The 18,839-nt window shown below is 36.3% G+C and overlaps 2 protein-coding genes across 8 annotated transcripts; one reads left to right on the top strand and one right to left on the bottom strand.

The window, feature by feature from the left end:
* The first annotated feature begins 1,931 nt into the window (after positions 1–1,931).
* LOC124186176 (cationic amino acid transporter 4) lies at positions 1,932–7,133 on the top strand. 2 transcript variants are annotated; one of them, XM_046577637.1, is made up of 9 exons: positions 1,932–2,030; positions 2,677–2,829; positions 2,918–3,166; positions 3,728–4,060; positions 4,144–4,387; positions 4,494–4,899; positions 5,290–5,518; positions 5,595–5,759; positions 6,061–7,133. In XM_046577637.1, the coding sequence occupies exons 2-9, from the start codon at positions 2,688–2,690 to the stop codon at positions 6,234–6,236; spliced, it is 1,944 nt and encodes a 647-aa protein (XP_046433593.1). In that variant the 5' UTR covers positions 1,932–2,030; positions 2,677–2,687; the 3' UTR covers positions 6,237–7,133. The 2 variants fall into 2 exon arrangements, with proteins under 2 accessions (XP_046433593.1, XP_046433594.1); XM_046577638.1 differs by having other exon boundaries at positions 1,936–1,950.
* Positions 7,134–12,320: 5,187 nt separating this feature from the next.
* On the bottom strand, positions 12,321–18,040 carry LOC124186175 (acetyl-coenzyme A transporter 1). 6 transcript variants are annotated; one of them, XM_046577632.1, is made up of 9 exons: positions 17,728–17,997; positions 17,612–17,684; positions 17,216–17,450; positions 16,148–16,437; positions 15,730–16,075; positions 15,452–15,636; positions 14,881–14,998; positions 14,575–14,790; positions 12,321–14,361 (listed from the first exon to the last, which is right to left on the bottom strand). In XM_046577632.1, the coding sequence occupies exons 3-9, from the start codon at positions 17,417–17,419 to the stop codon at positions 14,182–14,184; spliced, it is 1,539 nt and encodes a 512-aa protein (XP_046433588.1). In that variant the 5' UTR covers positions 17,420–17,450; positions 17,612–17,684; positions 17,728–17,997; the 3' UTR covers positions 12,321–14,181. The 6 variants fall into 6 exon arrangements, with proteins under 6 accessions (XP_046433588.1, XP_046433592.1, XP_046433591.1 ...); XM_046577636.1 differs by lacking the exon at positions 17,612–17,684 and having other exon boundaries at positions 17,920–18,040; XM_046577635.1 differs by lacking the exon at positions 17,612–17,684 and having other exon boundaries at positions 17,866–18,005.
* Positions 18,041–18,839: the final 799 nt, after the last annotated feature.

The raw sequence follows: 18,839 nt of genomic DNA, 5'->3' as shown, positions 1-18,839 counted from the left end.
TCCCATAGACACGCTGTACACATTTTAACTTTTTTTTCTGGATGACAATATCATTATGGTTTACACTACTTCCATTCTACTTTTCGTAAACACGTGTTCTAGTACAGTGTTTGAGACTAGGATTCTTAGAAAGCTGAATACTCAAGCATTTCTTCTCTACTGCCTGATTATTCACATTATACAGTTTAAATAATTCACCCACCAAATCCGAGATTCTTTCTATAATCGCGTTTCACCTAATAAATAAGAAACTTGGCTTGTTCAGCCGATGTAGTCTGTTTCCTGAACGTAGCTTCGAACGAATTGACAAAAACGGTGGTCCGTTAAACTTGACACAGTTGATACACCAATTTTCCGTCACTCCTGACAACAAAATTATTTATGTACTATAAAAATGCGCGATAATGTGCATATCGCGGAATGAATAAGTCCATTAGGCTGTATATCTATTTTCATTTCCCCAATTATCAACTTCTACAACGATTATCACGATTTGATTTTCGATGATATCTAACTGACAAATTCCTCTCCCTATCATAATTGGTCGTGAATTGCACACGCAACTAATCCGATCGGAAGATTCAGCAACGTTTAATGGGGTTATTGTATTTTACGAAAATAATTTTTCTCGTATCATAGTTACGAAGGTCAAATATTTCTTCAACACGTTCCGAGTCCATGCGACAAAATTATATAAAATTAACAATGAAATAATCTGAAACAACACCGTTTAAAATTACGACGGGAATTTCAAACTCAAAACAGATATAACAGTGTCTTGTTTTGTCAGCCAAAATAACTTTGTACTGTTTTCTAATAAATTATCCCAACTGAATTCCTGATATAATTACCGAGTCTGTATTTCGCTGACATGCATGTAACACCGTTCGATGATGAGTTTGTGAAAAGAATGACGCTTCGGATTATCGCTGCGATAGAAAGATCACTCGAAACAAGTGCACGAATGATTTCATTGACACCCAAATTTTTTCACCATTGGAATAGTTTGTCGTGCTTGAATTTTTATAGGACTGTAAAGTTATTTTTTAATGTTATTTATTAATTATGCTCACCATTTTCAGGGAGAAACTTGACGCGGGTCACTGCAAACACACTGCTGGTAAATACGGATTTTCGATTAAATAACGCCGTGTGTTGAGATGCTTATCGGATAGAGTTACCGATATCGGTAAAGGTCGGTAATACAGATTGTGCAATTGCTGGTATCAACAATGTGGTAGCTGATGATAAAATTTACGCAATCATAAAAAGCGGAAAATTTTACAGCTCGTTGTTATATGAAAATTTGGCAGAATTCGTCTGCCTAGTTTTCGAGAATGTTAAATTGAGAGCTAATTTGATGCGAGCATTGATGGTGACTCAACATTTTTTCAAAATTTTTCATCGCGTTGTTTTTTTTTGTTCGACATTTTGAATGTACGAATTTCGAATTCAGATTCGTAATCAGTGACCCCAAAAACCACGTAACATAGAGTTTCCTCAAAATCAAATAACTTTTCGAACTGACGTCCGCCATATTGGATCCTTCGTTTTGAATTTTTGAATTTCGAGTTCAGATTCGCAGTCAGCGATTCCAAACGCCTATGCATTCAAAATTTCAAGTGAATCGCATGTAAGGAAAAATGTATGCACGACAGGGTTAAGAATGATTTTAGTATTCACTTACTTTAGAAAGCTTACAGCTCACTTAAACTTCGCTACTATAATTTTAAAAGCAAATTTTGCTATCTCTGTGAAATAAAATTGTGAGATTATAGACACGTGCTTGCCGATTTAAAACAAAGTACACTTTTGAAAAAAGTTTCTAAAAAGTTGTGAGCTTAGTTTTCGAACAAATGCATGCAAAGCGCGCAACTAGTTTCTGGGCTTTATCGATCAGCTTCTGAGTTGGCGCAGTAAAAGTGGTGAGACACGACCTTACGGACGGTGGTAAGCAACCATTGCGATTTTGTGTAGCCCGCACGGTCTGCCTTTTGTTAGGGATTTCATTTAAATTATAGCATCTCAAGGTGAGTCGACAGTTAATGCCCTTCTTTGCTTTCAATGTGCACTTTTATGACTTGAATATAAAGATACGATTAAGCTCGAACTTAACTGCAGTTTCGTGGACAATCCCTGCACATCGCTAGAGTTTCGGTTCGACAATTATTTAGGCAGTCACATATGACATCACTTGTATCACTGACGACATTGCCGAGCAATCATTGCTGTATTTTTTTCGCCCAAAGCAAATCATCTTTACTGGACAGTTATTCCAATCACACCCTGATCCATTCATTTTCGGAACGAATCATATCGAGATTGAATATTGACAAGAGAATGTGACGTAGGTTCGTGATTGCACGATTTTAAAACTAATCTTTTCTGCCTTTTTTTGGGATTGATTATACTTCAGTTTAATGATGAATTGACGTTGGTAGTTCACTTTCATTAGCTGCGATGTATTTCCGGTAATGAATTCAATATAACGTTGAATTGTTTGTCTTCAATGGTGAAGCGTCAGGATCTCATGCCATTTTTAAATAGTTCGAGATAAGCTAGGAGGAAAGAAAGTAGATGAATATTGTAATAATGACGGTGAAAAAGGTAATATAATATTGAAATCGAAAAGGAACATTTTAGAAATATGAAACCAATTCAGTGTCTTCTGTTCAGGTGACAAAACGATGCCGAGCGTCAGAAGGATGATCTTGGGCCACGTGTTGAGTGACACGTGCGCGAAAATGAATCGGATGAAAAAGATCCGAGGAAACGTCATGGAAACTCCTCTGAAACGATGCTTGTCCGCCTTTGAAATCACCTTGCTGGGTATGAAACATCATCGGTATTATCAGTTCAATTTTAAAGCCAACATCCCATTTCATGTCCGTATGGTTTTCCATTCACACGACATCAGGAGTCGGTCATATGGTCGGAGCAGGGATCTACGTCCTGACGGGAATCGTTGCTCGATATATCGCCGGTCCAGGAATCGTCCTCAGTTTCCTTCTGGCGGGGTTCGCATCACTGATGGCAGCGTTATGCTACGCAGAATTTGGTGCAAGGGTCCCAAAAGCGGGCAGTGCCTACGTCTATACGTACGTTTCCATCGGCGAGTTTTGGGCCTTCATTATCGGATGGAACGTGATGTTGGAGCACATGATCGGTGAGCCATGTATTGGAAAAAATTTATTTCGAGCATAAGGTGACTACCAAGGAAGGTATTCGAGATCGATCTCTCCGATTTGATGTCTTTTGTAATATGTTATTAGCAGGCTAAAAACTAAGCTACACGTGCTTTTTTTTATCTGCCATTAAACACTTTAAGGTGGTGCAACCAACCACCTTCCAAAGCAAGTCATCTCAAGGGGTGATTTTAATATTTTTCAATCAATCCAATTGGAAAAGTTTTCGAGTAACGAGAAATGAAGATTATGATATTCTTAATAAAAAAAAAAAAAAAACTTCCAAATCGCCCCTTGACGTGCCTTACTTTGGAGGGTGGTTTTACTCCCTTAAAGTGTTTAATGGCAGATAAAAAAAAATACGTGTCACTTGGTATTTAGTCTACTATAACGTATTACAAAAGAAATCAAATGGGAGTGATCGATCTGGGATACCTTGCTTGTAAGATACTTCTTTTTCGTTTTCAAATAGACGAGGAGAATCTTGACGCAGTATCACAAGTTTTGAGATTCACGGACCGTCTTTCTTTCATCTTTTACAGGCGCAGCCTCCGTTGCCAGGGCCTGGAGTGCGTACGTTGATTCTCTGACGGGCGGATTCTTGAGCAATTACTCATCCCATCTGGTATGTGGCTATAGAAATGCGGACGATCCTCCCTGCTACGATTTTCTAGCCGCCGTCGTGTGTCTTCTCTACACAATTCCAATTGCCGCTGGTGTAAAAGCGTCCGCTATGGTAAACGCAGTTCTGACCTTGGTGAATCTGGCAGTGATAATAATGATCGGCGGTATGGGATTCTATTACGCAGACATCGATAATTGGATCAATGACAAAGACGGCTTCCTTCCCTTTGGATTCAACGGTGTTTTGGCAGGTAATTGCGGACGTTTGATACCGTGGAATGGTGTATTCCGTTCCTGGTAAACGACGGAACATCATCTTCTCGTAATTTTCCAGGTGCGGCCACATGCTTTTACGCATTCGTCGGTTTCGACTCAATCGCAACCGCTGGAGAGGAGGCTCGAGAACCAGCCAGAAGTATCCCAATCGCCACTATCATTGCCATGCTAATCGTAACCACAGCTTACGTCGTCATAGGTGGAACCCTAACTGCGGTTGTACCATTCCGGGAAATAAATCCAACCACAGCACTGTTGGACGCTTTTTCTGGAGTTATGCCTTGGGCGAAATATGTTATCAGGTGAATTCCACCTACTCGTTAAGTTCCGTATCAACCTTGAATCGGTTTCTTCAACTGTATAACGAGACACCGCACTATGACCGAAAAAGACAACATTTTTTTGCAGCATTGGTGCCTTGTGCGGCATGACCACTACCCTCTTTGGATCACTTTTCTCCCTGCCAAGGACGATGTACTCAATGGCAAGCGATGGACTCTTGTTTAGCTTTTTCGCCAAGATATTTCCGTTCACGAGAGTACCGATTTTCAGCCTGATATTCACCGGATTGTGCTGTTCGTCAATCGCGTTTTACTTCGACCTCGAACACCTCGTTGAATTTATGTCGATCGGAACCTTTTTGGCCTACACGATCGTCTCCGCGAGTGTGATTGTCTTGAGGTATCGTCCCGAGGTAACATCGACTTGTCCTACGGAAGCCATTACTCCCAGCACTCCAGGTTCTTCTGTGACCGAGGGTCCAGACTCACACTCGGGAAGTGACTGCAATAGCATCCATTCATCGAATGCTGAGGTAAAGATGACTTGATGCTTGGATACGTGAAGTCTGGTGTACACTTTCCAGAAATCTTGGTATCCTTGAAATCTTCTGTAATCTTTGAAATCTCTTGGAATCTTTTGAAATCCCATGAAGTCTCTTGTAATGTTTTGAAAACAGGCCTACATCAAATCGATGAGTGATTAACTTGGATACGACGAATTTCTTGAGATCGAACCATCAAGGGTCACTTTAATTGTCCAATTTCAAAAATCTCGTTGAAAGATACACGACTTACAATTAGCTGACATCAGAATAACAAAATTATTCAATTTGAAATTGCAAAAAATAAAGTGGGACGTTAATATTGCATATTCACTAATTGCGAAGATAGTTTCGTAACGCTTTCCATTTCCATTTCAACAGCTTTTAGACTTGAGTGAAGGAACCGGAAGGCTCAAGCCCCGATATTCTTGGTTGGCATGGGTGTTGGGCCGTATGGAACCAGGAAAATGTGTCACATTAGCTACGCTTTTGTTCACCCTTGCCTGTGTTCCGATGTGTACAAAGTTACACATCGTCTTCAAACCGTCCACTCAGTTACGGCTTGGCGATTATTTCGCCTTCGTCTTTCTTGGGTTAGTGCTGATCATCTGTAAGTACCGTTAGACGTAAAAAAATATCGCAAAAATTGAATACAACGAAAAAAATACCTCACATGATTCTCTTAGGCCTTTTCATAATCGGATGCCATCAACAAACTCCCGGACTTAATGCAAAGTTTCGTGTGCCACTGGTTCCATTCGTTCCAGCATTGAGCATCTTCTGCAACATTGGGTTAATGTTCCACTTATCATCTCTGACGTGGATTCGCTTCTTTGTGTGGATGATACTAGGTGAGTTCTTTTCAAGAATAAAATGATGCAGAGGCCGTCCCGGAGCTGTCTTCTTCAATCCGTGAAACGAATGCCTTCAAATCATTCGCTACTGTCCTATTTTCATCGCCATAAACAGCTGAGTCGTGTTTTAAAAAACGACAATTTCGTACAAACAAGTACGAGGTTCATCGAGTAGAAACTGGAGGGTGTGCTTTGAAAGTCTAGCCACTAAAAATGTTTCTTAGAAGTGTAGCAACTGTGAGGTGACCCGTCACTGTGGCTAATTGGATAAATTTCATAAATAAACTTTGTCGTACAGGTATGCTCGTTTACTTCCTGTATGGAATTCATCACAGTAAAGAAGCTACGTCGCCGAATTCTCGATCAAATTTGATGGCCACCCCGGAGGCAGGTCGGGGTGCAAAATGGGGCGCAACTTTGGGCCAATCAAGTGACAAGGTACCAATACTTTCGTACGACGAAGCATCAAAATAGATGGTAACAAAAATTGTTATAAAATGTTTGTATATTTATATATTTGCTGATTAGCTCAGAGGCACCTGAAACATGATTCACGGTGGATGACCAGTAAATGTATAGTAAAATTTCTACGTTACCAAAATTGAATCGTTCAGGGTAGTCTGACCTTCAGGTGAAAGGATGTTTCTAAATTTCAAGAAGAGGACACCGATAATTGTCGTTTTTTTAATACATTCCAAACAGAAAAACACTCTCAAACTTGTATTTCAGATTAGCGGAGGAAAAAATGTTGCACAATATTATTCAAAGTTTAAAATTATATGTGGTCATCTTTTCTCGAGTGCATAACAAAACTATTCAAAATGTGTTACGGTTGTTATTTATGTTCGGAATGCAGAAATATCAAAAAACGGGAATATTTCACGTGCAAGGATCTAGGTTTCGATGCTCAACGAATTCAGGAAGTAATTCAAGAAATTCGATAAAATGTTGAACAGTATCGATCAATTCTAGCACATTTTTCCACGTTAGTTTACGAATGACTTATCCGTTTAGTATGAAACTGCGCAACAAGACGAGGTCGGAATGTACTCAGCGTTGTTAGGACTTCGACTCATTGTCAGTTTAACGCACGAACATGTTTAGAAAATAATTTCAAAGAAAGGGTGCCTTGAGATCCGGTATTTTATATATGTACAAATGTTAGACCTACAAACCAAGACAATAGTATACATTTGTAATGTGATTATGTATTGTTGAGCATTGTCGCGAGGATGAAAAAAGGCTGGGGAAACTATATATATACATATATATATAAACGAACAGTATAAACGCTACAATATTTATTAATTTCAAATAGTTACCGTACGTTGTAATATATACACTATCAGAAATAAAGAACGTTATACATTACTGTCTCTATTAGAATGGGTAGAATGTATTGCAATACTGTTTCGGATTGATTTAATTAATGATAATATACAATTAGTGTTAATTAACTGTTGAAAGACTTGTACGAATGTGTGGTGAGTTCGTGGTCAGATTTTAATTGACTTAATCGTTACTAGCGTACAATTGTAACATGTTTCATATTTTCAGAGGCATCGGTTGTGGGAATGTGAAATAATTTAACGTAAAAGAAGACGATCATGAAAAATATTTGATAATGCAAAATTGCACGTAGAAATGAAATTTGGCAGGCTCATAGCAGAAGATTTCAATACTATTCAATTTATTCAAACGAATATCACTTGACTCAAATAATCCGTTTCCTCTTATTGTTATTATTATTATTTTCAAATCTTTCGATATCAATCTAGCAGCTGTTCAAAATTAAAATAAAAATACAAATCGAACGTGAATTATAAGGATTACCATTCTTCTAAACTGATTTTGCACAGAGATATATTTAATTCAAGTACAAGATGTTATGAAAATATTTCTGTCACGTTGAATTATCGTTTTTCTCTTTGAACCTAATCAAATGATTATGCAAGATCGACAAAGAGACCCCAAAGAACAGGTATTCCAAAATTTATTTAATCTAAAAGAAATTCATTTCGGATAAACCATTTTGACAAAATTTCACGCACAAATTGGTCGAACCTCAGTGATTTTCACGAGAGGAAAAAAAAGCCCACTGCTATGCTTGAGCGGTTTAATCGCATTGTTTTCGGTTCGAAAGTGATAAAATGAGTGTATAATTACAAGCACGATTGTGACATTGACGTATCGGCTGTCTCGTAAATATGAAAAAAGCTAAGAATTTTAACCAATTTACAAACTATTTCGACTTTTTTTTTTTTTTCAATTAACATCCCGCGTTATTATTTCTACCGACATTTGCACAGCGGTTTACTACTGAAAATCGTATAAAAAGCTCCGCCGTGATCTCTGCTAATTCAGACACTCTTTGCAATCGAGAAACTTACTCAGCTACTGCAATTTTATTCTTGCAAAATGTCGCTTCGTCTTGTTTTCTTGATCGTCGCGTGCGGCACGGCGATTGTTCAAAGCGTCGATCATCTTCACGAAGAAAAGGGTGCCTCACTCGAAGCAGATCCAATTTCGCTTCTCTTCGGCTCACAAGTAATAATGTCTATAATACAAATTTATCAAGCGGTTGGAATTTTTATTTTCGAAGAAAATTAACTCTTTTATAGTTGTACAACGAATTCTATTGAATATGGGTCTTGTTACAACAATCGCGGTTTGAATATTGTTGAAATTACAAGAAATTTTGGTACAAGAAATTATTTAGTTTGATTATTAACATTTTTTTTTTTTTATGAGTTTATATACAAATAAATAAATTTTGATTCTATACATCGAATAAAAACTAAAATCCTCATTTATTACTTGTAAAGTTTGCTTTTGTCTTTTTTACGTTGATAAATAACACAGGTCAACACGAATTTTGTCAGAAATTTCTAGATGTCAAATTTTGATATCTTCCAGGTAAGTAATAAAAGAAAAAACAGTTTTATCAGATAGAGTTTGCTTTTGTAGTAACAAAAACGATGTTTCAGATTTCAAATAAAAAAGTTATCTATTTTCTCAAACATTCATTGTAAATAACAATTAAACGAACTTCAGTTTCGCATTTAAATCACTTTTATTCAAAAATTCAAATGCCAAAGTGAAGTTCGTTAAATTGTTATTTACAATCAATGTCTCGGAAAACATGTAATTTAAAAAAAAAAAATGCAAATCTATAACCCAGACAGAAAATTCTTGTTGATCGATGTTTTAGTTGTGAATACTATATTTTATATAAATTTGCTAGAAGAGTAAAATAGATTTTTTCGGTTAAATAAGGTCTCAAATTTCATTCGCTAAACAGAACTAAATTTTTCCGGTTTGTGTAAAGAATGAAAATAGCTTAGGACTGTGTTTTAATTACAACTATAGAAATTTTTCGTCGATGATTTCTTTCATCTATTTCACACTTGTGAAAATTCAACGATTCTTTTCACACCTGTTAATAAGTAATGTAAAAAAAAAATAAAAATTTCATTTCATAAAATAGATGCACCGTCGACACGCACCGGCGGATGAAGAAAATCCGCATCACACCGAAGAGGAAATAATTCAACTCTCCTACGAAAATGGAACTCCCCGTCTGATAAAGCGGTCTCCTATCATCAAATCCGACAATTCAGCTGAGCCAGGATGCTGCGGTTAATTGTAAATAAAAAATAAATAAAAGACACGATGTCTAATCTCCGGAGAAAATTTTGTGCAAAGAATTAAAATGAACATGTGTAAAATCGTGAAACAAAGTTTATTCATTTATCAATATCTACAAATCACAGTAGCAGACGTCGGAATAAAACTTTGTACAAATGAACGTCCGGATTTAATACGACATAATTTCCTCGTTTGAAAAAATATTTTTCCAAACATTCCTGCACTTTGATTAATATATACATATTACAGGTTTTATAATTTCAACAATCGCTTCGATTCCAATTGCAAGACAATGAACAATGCTTGATTAAATTTGACACGTGTATCTGATATTAAGCACTTATTAAAAACCCTTTCTTGTCCCAGTATACTTTAATTTATTTATGTTGTATTATCATTATTATTATTATTAATAGATTTTTACCTCCTAATTTTCTAGCCTCTTTGTTATATATTAATTCAATCACATTATAGGAAAATCAGGCACATGATTCTCAACGGACAGCTCAACTTGTTTTTCATTCTTCGCAATTTTCTTCACCCTATAAACAAAAACAAAAAAAAAAAAACCTCGCCTCTAAAGCAAAAGGGGAAGATTTTCACTGTGCCAAATTGATTTCTGGATTGTCTGGTGGAAAAGAAAATCAAATTCAGTTTCCAAATAAGCCGAGGTATGTCAGAAATCAAGTCTTGTCTTAAACCGTATTATGTATAATATTCTGTAAAATTGCACCAAATTGAGATTTTTTTACAGTCTGATTAAAACATTGACAGTTACGACTATCAATTTCGGATACACTTAACGGTGACGATATGTTTTTTTTTTTTTATATATATGTTCCTGGTGAAGTATGCGAAACTTTTAATTTTTTCGAAACTGTCCGTGAAACTTTAAAGACTGAACTTTGAACTTTGAACTTTGAAGACAAGAAAATATCCTTGCACTTGAAATCAACATTCTCGTACAGTCACATCTATTGGAATTTGAAATTATACCGTAATCTACTGTTTCAGTCAGTCTGTATAAGCATTGGAACAAAGCGATTATAACAAATCGATAAGTCTTGTGTAGCTTGATAAACGTAAACTGAACTATAGCTTACACGAATGAAATCGTTAAATATTTTTCATTCCATCCTTACTGGGAATAATGCTCTGAAAACTATTCCGTGTCCGTAAAAAAATTTTCAGTGATGGATGATAATTTTGAATCGAAAATTTGATGAATCAATTATTAAGTACGAAGTTGGACAATCTTTTCATGGAGCACATTAAGTATCTGAATTCACACAATTTTTGTTGCAGCACTCTCGTTTATCATTGCATTATTTCCGTACAGGTTTATAAAATTCGGAGTTCTTGAGAGAATTTTTCTCGGCATGCAGAGATTGGATTCTGAAACGATAAATCCGTGCGGGTACTTTAACAACGCGTAGTCTTTGTTTTATAATCAATGTATCGTGGTCAGGTGTTAATAAATCAATATTGTAATACCTATTCGTCAAGAAGTTGTAAAAACATAACCGCTCCAAGTGTAGGTGGAAAAATTTTATGCGCAGCGGTAATAAAAATGCATAATTTCTAAGCACGTAGGTGTGCAATCGGTGTTTAATAATAATTGCAAAACGTGTTCGATAAGACCGCTTATTATTCGTCGACTCCGGAGTTCAATCCGCAGTTACAAACTTCAGTCCAAGCCTCGCAATTCGTCTGGTTAATTATTGATGATCTGCAATTAACTGCAATTAACATCCCGTCATGATTTTGATACTTTTTTTACTTATTGTGGTAAACGGAATGGCTGTGAAAAGCGATATAAAATCGAGAGTAACTCGAGAGGAGAAAGAATTAATCAAGATCACGGAGACTGAACCGGAAGAGGGATTTGCAAATCCTGCGGAGATCGAGCCCTGCTACGAAAACCCGGAAATATTGGTCATGGAAATTCCGGATAAAAATGAGAAGGAATCGCGTTGCATGAAAAAACGTAACATGACTGTGTCTGTGCTGTAATCATCTAATCTGCAAGAGATTAAAGGGACTGAGACGTTATAATCGCCGATAAAAAACGTGGGGATGAAAAGTTTTGAACACCTGTAACGGCAGGTTTGCACTCATCATAAATGTTGAGAATATCTTCGAACTAAACTGAAAAGGAGTGAAAAATACTTTGTCACTCTATTGATTGAAGGAAAATTTAGTAATCAGTATAATGTTATCAGCTTGATGTAGTACATAAAATAATGAGATCGAATATTCTGAAATTGTATTTCTGTCCTTGCTTCCCATCTTTCCTAAAATATGCTTATAAGACATTTTTCATTTGTCCTTTTAGACGAAACGATCAAATGTGGAGTATTGATTGTTTTCTTGACGGAAGAAATGAAATACAAATTCGCGAAGGCGATTCAAGAAGTATCGCGTTATACATTCGTATAATTATAAATTTTATAAACAAAGAGTTCAATTCCAAATGATTCTGACATTTCCCTTGTTGCTGGCAGTGTTTTTTAAATTTTATCTCTTGCAGTCGGCAATATAAGTCAATATATTCAGCTGTTTGATGTCAGCAGTAACAGAGAGACGTTATTATAAGCTTCTGACGTCAGTTTACAAGCGATATAGAATTATTGATGCACGGCACGCGATCGAACGTAATAATTTATGACTTAGAATTTAATACCATACAGAAACTACTCCTGCAATTGATGTAAAAATAATTTTAGCGAACTGAATTGTCAACTTTACATCAAATTTTGTCGTTACGTTTATAAATCTTGCTTACAACGGTTAAAAAAGTATAAAACCTTGATAAATAAAGTGAATATATTACAACTATTGTAACTTTTTACACAGAATTTATTCAAGGAATTTTACTTTTATATCGTTGATCGATGGTCCTTAATTTAATTGTATGAAAAAGTTAACACGTTACAAAATAATTTTCCGAACGCGTGAAAATTCTACAATTTAAATATCAATTATTTCGCTATCATAACGAATTGTAGGTTTGAATAAATAATTGGACGCGCGATTCGCGGGATTTCTTATCTTATTCTGCACATGTTTTACAGACGTTTTCATTTCCCTGACCTTTCCTTGATTTTCACGGACAGATTAGACTTTGTTCAGAAATCTATACAGAGTCTGGAATCTAAATCTAAATCTAATTCTAAATCTATACAGACTAAAATATATTATGAGGATTGTTAGTAACAGGTGGTACCGAAATAACATAACTTCAAATATGTACGTCTATCAATTATTAATAGTATGTATATGTTACGCATTTGGGAGTTGGTATAAAAATATACCATATTTTTTCCAGGTAATATTCATTCATAGGAGGGAAACGGAAATTATGGGAGAAAGTGAAACAAACAGGTTCTCCAAAAATCACGATTTGTATATTGTGGTTTATAACAAACTGTGGTATACAAACTGGTGTTTTAATTTAAATATTTCGCTGTCTTTGGAGCCAAGGACTTTACGTACCCTACTGGAAACATTCCCAAAAATATTTCTCGACAAAGTCTGATATTATTAATGAGTGATCTTAATTTTTTTTTTAAATCTTCACCATAAATCTCATTTCAAAGCGTTATAGAAACATTTTTTTGGACACCGTTTTCACCAGGGTACCTCTAATAAAATCGACACGAGACTAATTCAATTTCTATAAATACAGACGTACGATACATTTCGTTTTTCATGCACAATCTTCATGTTCACGTTTATGTTCAAATTAATGGTCCCTTGCAGGGAATGTAACTGATAAAAACAGTCAAGTTTTTCACCGTGCGATAAACTTCGAGAATGAGATATGACGAAACGAGTGTCAAAAAAAAAAAAAAAATAATAATAAATAATCGTTTCTATCCACTTCGGTGCTAAGAATTCCCACAAGAATATACAAAATAAAGAAGGAAACCAAAAAAGAGAACGGCACCATCTGAACGTTCTTAGGAATTGGATTACTTAATTACTATATTCTCTACAACCTGTCGTGAAATAAATCTAACGAGTCCCGCCCGAATTTCAGACAAATAATTGTGACGCACGACACAAAAGCAGCTCAAAGATCCATCACGGCTTTTATACAGAGTGTAAGTAAATAGTTTGGCTCACAGGAAATAAGCAGTTATACCCCATGGAAAAGTTTAAGCAGGAAAATTTCCATTGCGGAAAACTTTGCCAGGGAATACTAATGAATATTTCCGGATTACCATTCTTTCACGAACTGGCTCTTGTATTGAATTTACACCAATGATGCATCTGTTCGCTTAATATACGGTGAAAACATAGCGAATGGAATAGAAGCACCATACACACTTCAAATAGGTCTGTACTAAAAATAAATACTTAGTTTTAAGTTTCTCGTCGAAACCTTGCAACACTCCGTGTTGCTTGAATTGTGCTGCAAATCATGGGAGCAGAACTTTGAATTGAACTGTGTTTTTTTTTTTTTTTTAATTACGAAGATGGAATCAACGAGAGAATTCAGGGTCAGCCTTTGCGTTTAAAAGCCAAGTTTTCAGTCATTTTATGATAATTAGAATTTATTTAAGTGTCGAAGTCGGCCAAATCCGCAAGGCCAAAATAATTCTATTGTTATGTAAGTTATGCGTGACTTATGCACTGATCTGAAATGATATACACGAAACTTTGTGCTTGTTTTTGGTTTGTTCTTGGAAAATTTTAGTCGTTACCGATTCCCTGATTATCATGCACAAGAAAAATATTAGAAAATCTAGATGTTGAAAATTTGGCGTTAACTTTTATGATGCGGTGTCACCACTTGCCATGCCGAATGTGGTTTATTTTGTAAATGGTTGATTTTTCTTCGCCCCCACCTCAGCCAGACAACACCAATGATAACGCACAGTAAACTTTCAATGTAGTATCCATCCAACTGCGTGTGACACTCGCCAGCATTAGTATTCGCACATTGCTGAAAGAGTATTACGAGTACAATTAGTAATGTGATCTCGTACTGTAGGCCCTTAAGAATTTTATCAAAAAACTACACTTTTTGATCGTAAGATAGCGAAAAATTTTTAAACATGCTAGAAAACGATTATTTAACTGGAGCCTGATGCAGTTTTCAGGAATTTTCGAATCTTCCGTGAACAACATCAAGCACTGTAATGGCGTCACGACTCACCTCTCGTTCAGCCGCGGTACTGCAGTCATTTGTCGGATCTGTACTGCATTGCCTGAAGGTGAAAGCATCGACGAACCAGAGCGCGGTCGTAGCTGGCCAATTTCCACCGAGATTGCACAGCGTGTTGAGTAGCGTCATATAAGTACCACCCACAGCCGGATCACTTATCCTTGCAAAAAATGCCATCACAGCTACAAACATGCTGTAGAGAGTGACCTGAAAGTTGATAAAATATGAGTGATATAAATTCTTGTAAATCGATGCAAGAAAATGGATGAATTCGCAAAAAAGTGATGGCTACACTACCTGATGGATGGAGTACACGACGATAAGACCGACGTAGTAATAAAGTGGAACATCTCCGTTTACTACCACAAAGGGTGTAAGCCATACTAAAAACGCGGCAACTAATCCAAAAGCCAACCTGTGAAATTATTCAATGGTTTGATTATTATCTTCGATATATTTATTGTGCATCATTGTTGAGTTTCGTGTTCTAGAATGTTGTAGCTGATAAAAAAAAGGTGGAGTAGAAATCGCATCTACTTTTCAGTCGATACTGGACAGCAGTCGAGAACAATCGTCCAAAGAATCTCGCATAATCCTCGTGGGAACTGGCTTTTTGTGAAATTGATTGAAACTTTGCTATTTTATAGATCAAATCATACTTATGTACAATGACTTTTGACCAGTACAACTTGATCTACAAAATAGCTAAAAAAAATTAGCATATAAATTGGTTAAAAAATCACATACCTGTTGGAAAGATATTAGCGTAACTTTAGAAACTGTAAATTCCGAAGGTTTTATAGATAACACGCACTGTCTAATTGCTGAATCAACAACATTCTGATATGTTATCTGCTTTGATCCTTACCTGTACGGTATAGCCTTCAAATAAACGTCCATTGGCCTTGGTCCCACGGTATATTTTGCTATGGCTAATGGTAGAACAATTTGAAGTGGCACCATAGGCACAGCCATTAAAGCCATCTTTTCCTTAGGAATACCAGCGTCTACCATTTTCAGACCTGTTACAGCATCACAAGCAGAAAATCCAATCTAGAACGACAGTCCAATAGTTTATCTAGTTCGATCGAAGAGTTGATAAATGATCGGGAAAAAAGATCCCTAAGTAAGTTATAATCTACAAACCTTGGCAGTTAACAAAATGATTGCCAGTGTTTTAATACTCGGCAACTTGATGATATCTAATAACAATTTATATGCGTGTGTTATGTCCATTTCTGGTTCATCTTGATGAGGCTCCACGCTGTCCTCGTGTTTGAAAATTGCGACCAGGGTTGTTGTGCCGATAAATACCCAGCCCCAGAATTGAAGGAATCCCGGTAATGTGACCAATCCTTCTTCGGACGGCGTCGATCTCAAATAACCATTACAAAATGCTGCCGACTCAAGTGCTATAAATAACACATAACCGAGGAAATAGCCTGCAGTTTGTCCGACGCTATTGCATGTGGATGCATGACCCACATTACACCTTGAAGAATTAACAAGATTACGTTTTTACAGACTTTGATAGCTTTATTGCATCCAAGCAGGGACTAGATACCTTTTGAGCATGGTAAGGGCCCAACCATCGACCGCTACGTCCTGAGTGGCGGCAAGGAAATTAAGAGAAAAAAATAGCGCAGTCAATAATTCTATGTTTGGGCGTGTATTCTTGTCGCCGAGCCAAGTATCTATGTTACCGGATAAAAAGAGCATGAACAGCCCCATGCAATACTGAGTAGGTATAAGCCAAGTTTTTCTTCGCCCAAATCTCTGGGAGAACATGGAGTCCACAATGGGAGCCCATAATAATTTTAGCGAGAACGGCCAATTTACAAAACTGAACTCTGCCTGAAACAGTGAAAAGAAACATCATTGTTGAATATTAAATTCAAGCTTTGTGACATTGTTTTTTAGTAAAGGGACAAGTGATACAAATCGTTGTGCTCCGAAATACTAATGACTCCAAAGTACATACAAAAATTCTATAACATATTTTCATGTAATTTCAAAGATTTTACACAAGCTTTCGCATTTATTGACAAATTTTTACTGCAAAATCTTGAGATAAGAATTCTTGAATATAAAATTCTTTTTATCATGCATTTCTCCAATAATTTCTAGTTTTTTCTGGCGCTGCGTAACGTACTTTGATTGATAAGAATCATTGAAATTAGCCCATTTTTTCCGTATCATTGATTTGATCACACAGCTGAAACGTATAACTGACTGTGCAAATATATGCGATGAATACATGCATGGAAGAATCATAACAGGTGATTTCCTGCGGTGCGACAAAAAGCTGAAAACAATTACAGGAAAAGAACGGTCGATACATTGAGGAACACAATATTGTCGATTTTGTTACACATTTGCTAATAGTTTCAAAGATTCATATAAAAATATTACTTCGATACGATGAATAAACGGTCAAGTTCAAGTAATATTCAATTGAGTCAAATGCTGTAAAAACAAATGAGTATTAAAAATTTGATCAATAGTACTCAAAATAAAATGTGCATAAATCGAGAAACGCTTTTTTCCCCATGTAAACTTGTCTTCTGAAAATTTAACTGTTTTACACTTTAATTTGATTGTTTTTGTTCAGGATTGTCCTTTATTTATTTACCTGCTGACGATACGAAACTCCTCTGTTTTGAAGTATCATAGGAATAGCGCTGGACAGGCCGATGGGAATGCCTTGTAAAAGATAGAGAAAAAATAATATAGCGATGTTTTTCTCGTCGCCACGAGTGTCTCCATGTTGTTGAGCATCAAAAGGTTCACCACTACCATCCTCGATGGTATTCTTTTTTTCTGATCGTCGTTTCATATTTCTCTGTGTCGACGATTAGCGGCCAAAGCTGTTTGACAGAATTCGTACTTATGGTAAGGCGTAAATTCGAATCTTAGTGTCAAAAAAGATAATGTCAACAATGATTTTGTTGGTAGTGAGTTTTATAAAATTATTTTACTTAATGTTTTTACACATTATTTATTTTTGAATCCAAATATGATCACTCACGCTCTTACTCCCAGATTCTATAGCCAATTAAGTTTGCTACGTTCAAATGATCGCTACGTTCAACATGTTTCAATTCGGTGTTGAATACTTGCCGTATACGGCAATTTTCAAGTGCACCGTTTGTGCGGTTGACGACTGAATCTAACCTCAACGGGATTATCCGTGTTTTACCACGGTTACAGACCGCCACGTGTGAATAGTTGATAATCTGGGTATGTTGAAAATAGGATCGAATCACTAAGCCCTTACGTAACTGAATTGAAATTCGTTGTCATTTCGCTCGACGTTCGTCAATAAAACAATGTTACCAAGCCATTGACAAGGCTGTCTCCTCACTTCCAGGTGCCACGTTGTGTCGGTGTGATTTTCCAAGGTTACTGCTTGGGACACGTCAGTTTCAAAAAAAGACGTGAAAGTGAGCCTTCATTTATTATGCTCCTTCATGCTTACGGGGATTCCGTTGGGACTATTAATTCATCTCTAACTTACCGACGGTCAAAAACAAATCGCTAGGTGGTAGCACAAATGTCACTGTCTCAAACTATCTGCGTTGACTGAAGAATATTAAGACGGATACCCCTGGGTGCAAATAAATGAAAAAAGAAAATGAATAATAAATTGTCATGCCATCACTCAACGCAAATTAATTTTACATTATCATCGCTGCGTATAATAGCGTGAAATTTTGGAATTATAAAAATTGTAGCATTAGAATCTTATATTCAGCTCAGCAACGAGCCGTACAAAACCGTACGTGTCCGCGTCCACAGTAGAGACATAATTATATATTGCTCAATGTAAAACTATTTAAGCAACAGTTTTAACACCAGAAAATACATATTTCGGCATTCAGTCAACGTCGACTAGAAGATAACTCACGAACTTGCTGGCGCGTTCTAGAACGGATGTGAAGGATTAGTCTCCAAATAAAACCTGTTTTGCGTACACACTATTTGTAAGAAACAATAGTCGAGAGAGAGTATATTACAATCGGATGTATTCTCACTTTTTATTCGTCATTTATGGATTCGTACTATATAGACGGCTGATCTAATAAAGGCCGTAGTTGTTTTAATGGTCAATATTACTATGGTCTTATTGCCAATTCATGATTTTGTCACCGCTCGATAAATTTGTGTATGAGGTTTTTACTGAATTGTCTACAAATAGGGTTTTCTTCTTTTTCGCCGTTATTTCATACTTTATTGCCGATATTGTATGGAGGCAT

This window comes from Neodiprion fabricii, chromosome 7 (assembly GCF_021155785.1).
Source record: "Neodiprion fabricii isolate iyNeoFabr1 chromosome 7, iyNeoFabr1.1, whole genome shotgun sequence".
Taxonomy (NCBI): Eukaryota; Metazoa; Arthropoda; class Insecta; order Hymenoptera; family Diprionidae; genus Neodiprion; species Neodiprion fabricii.
The sequence above is the reverse complement of the archived record's forward strand: the minus strand, read 5'-3'. Positions and strand labels throughout refer to the sequence as shown.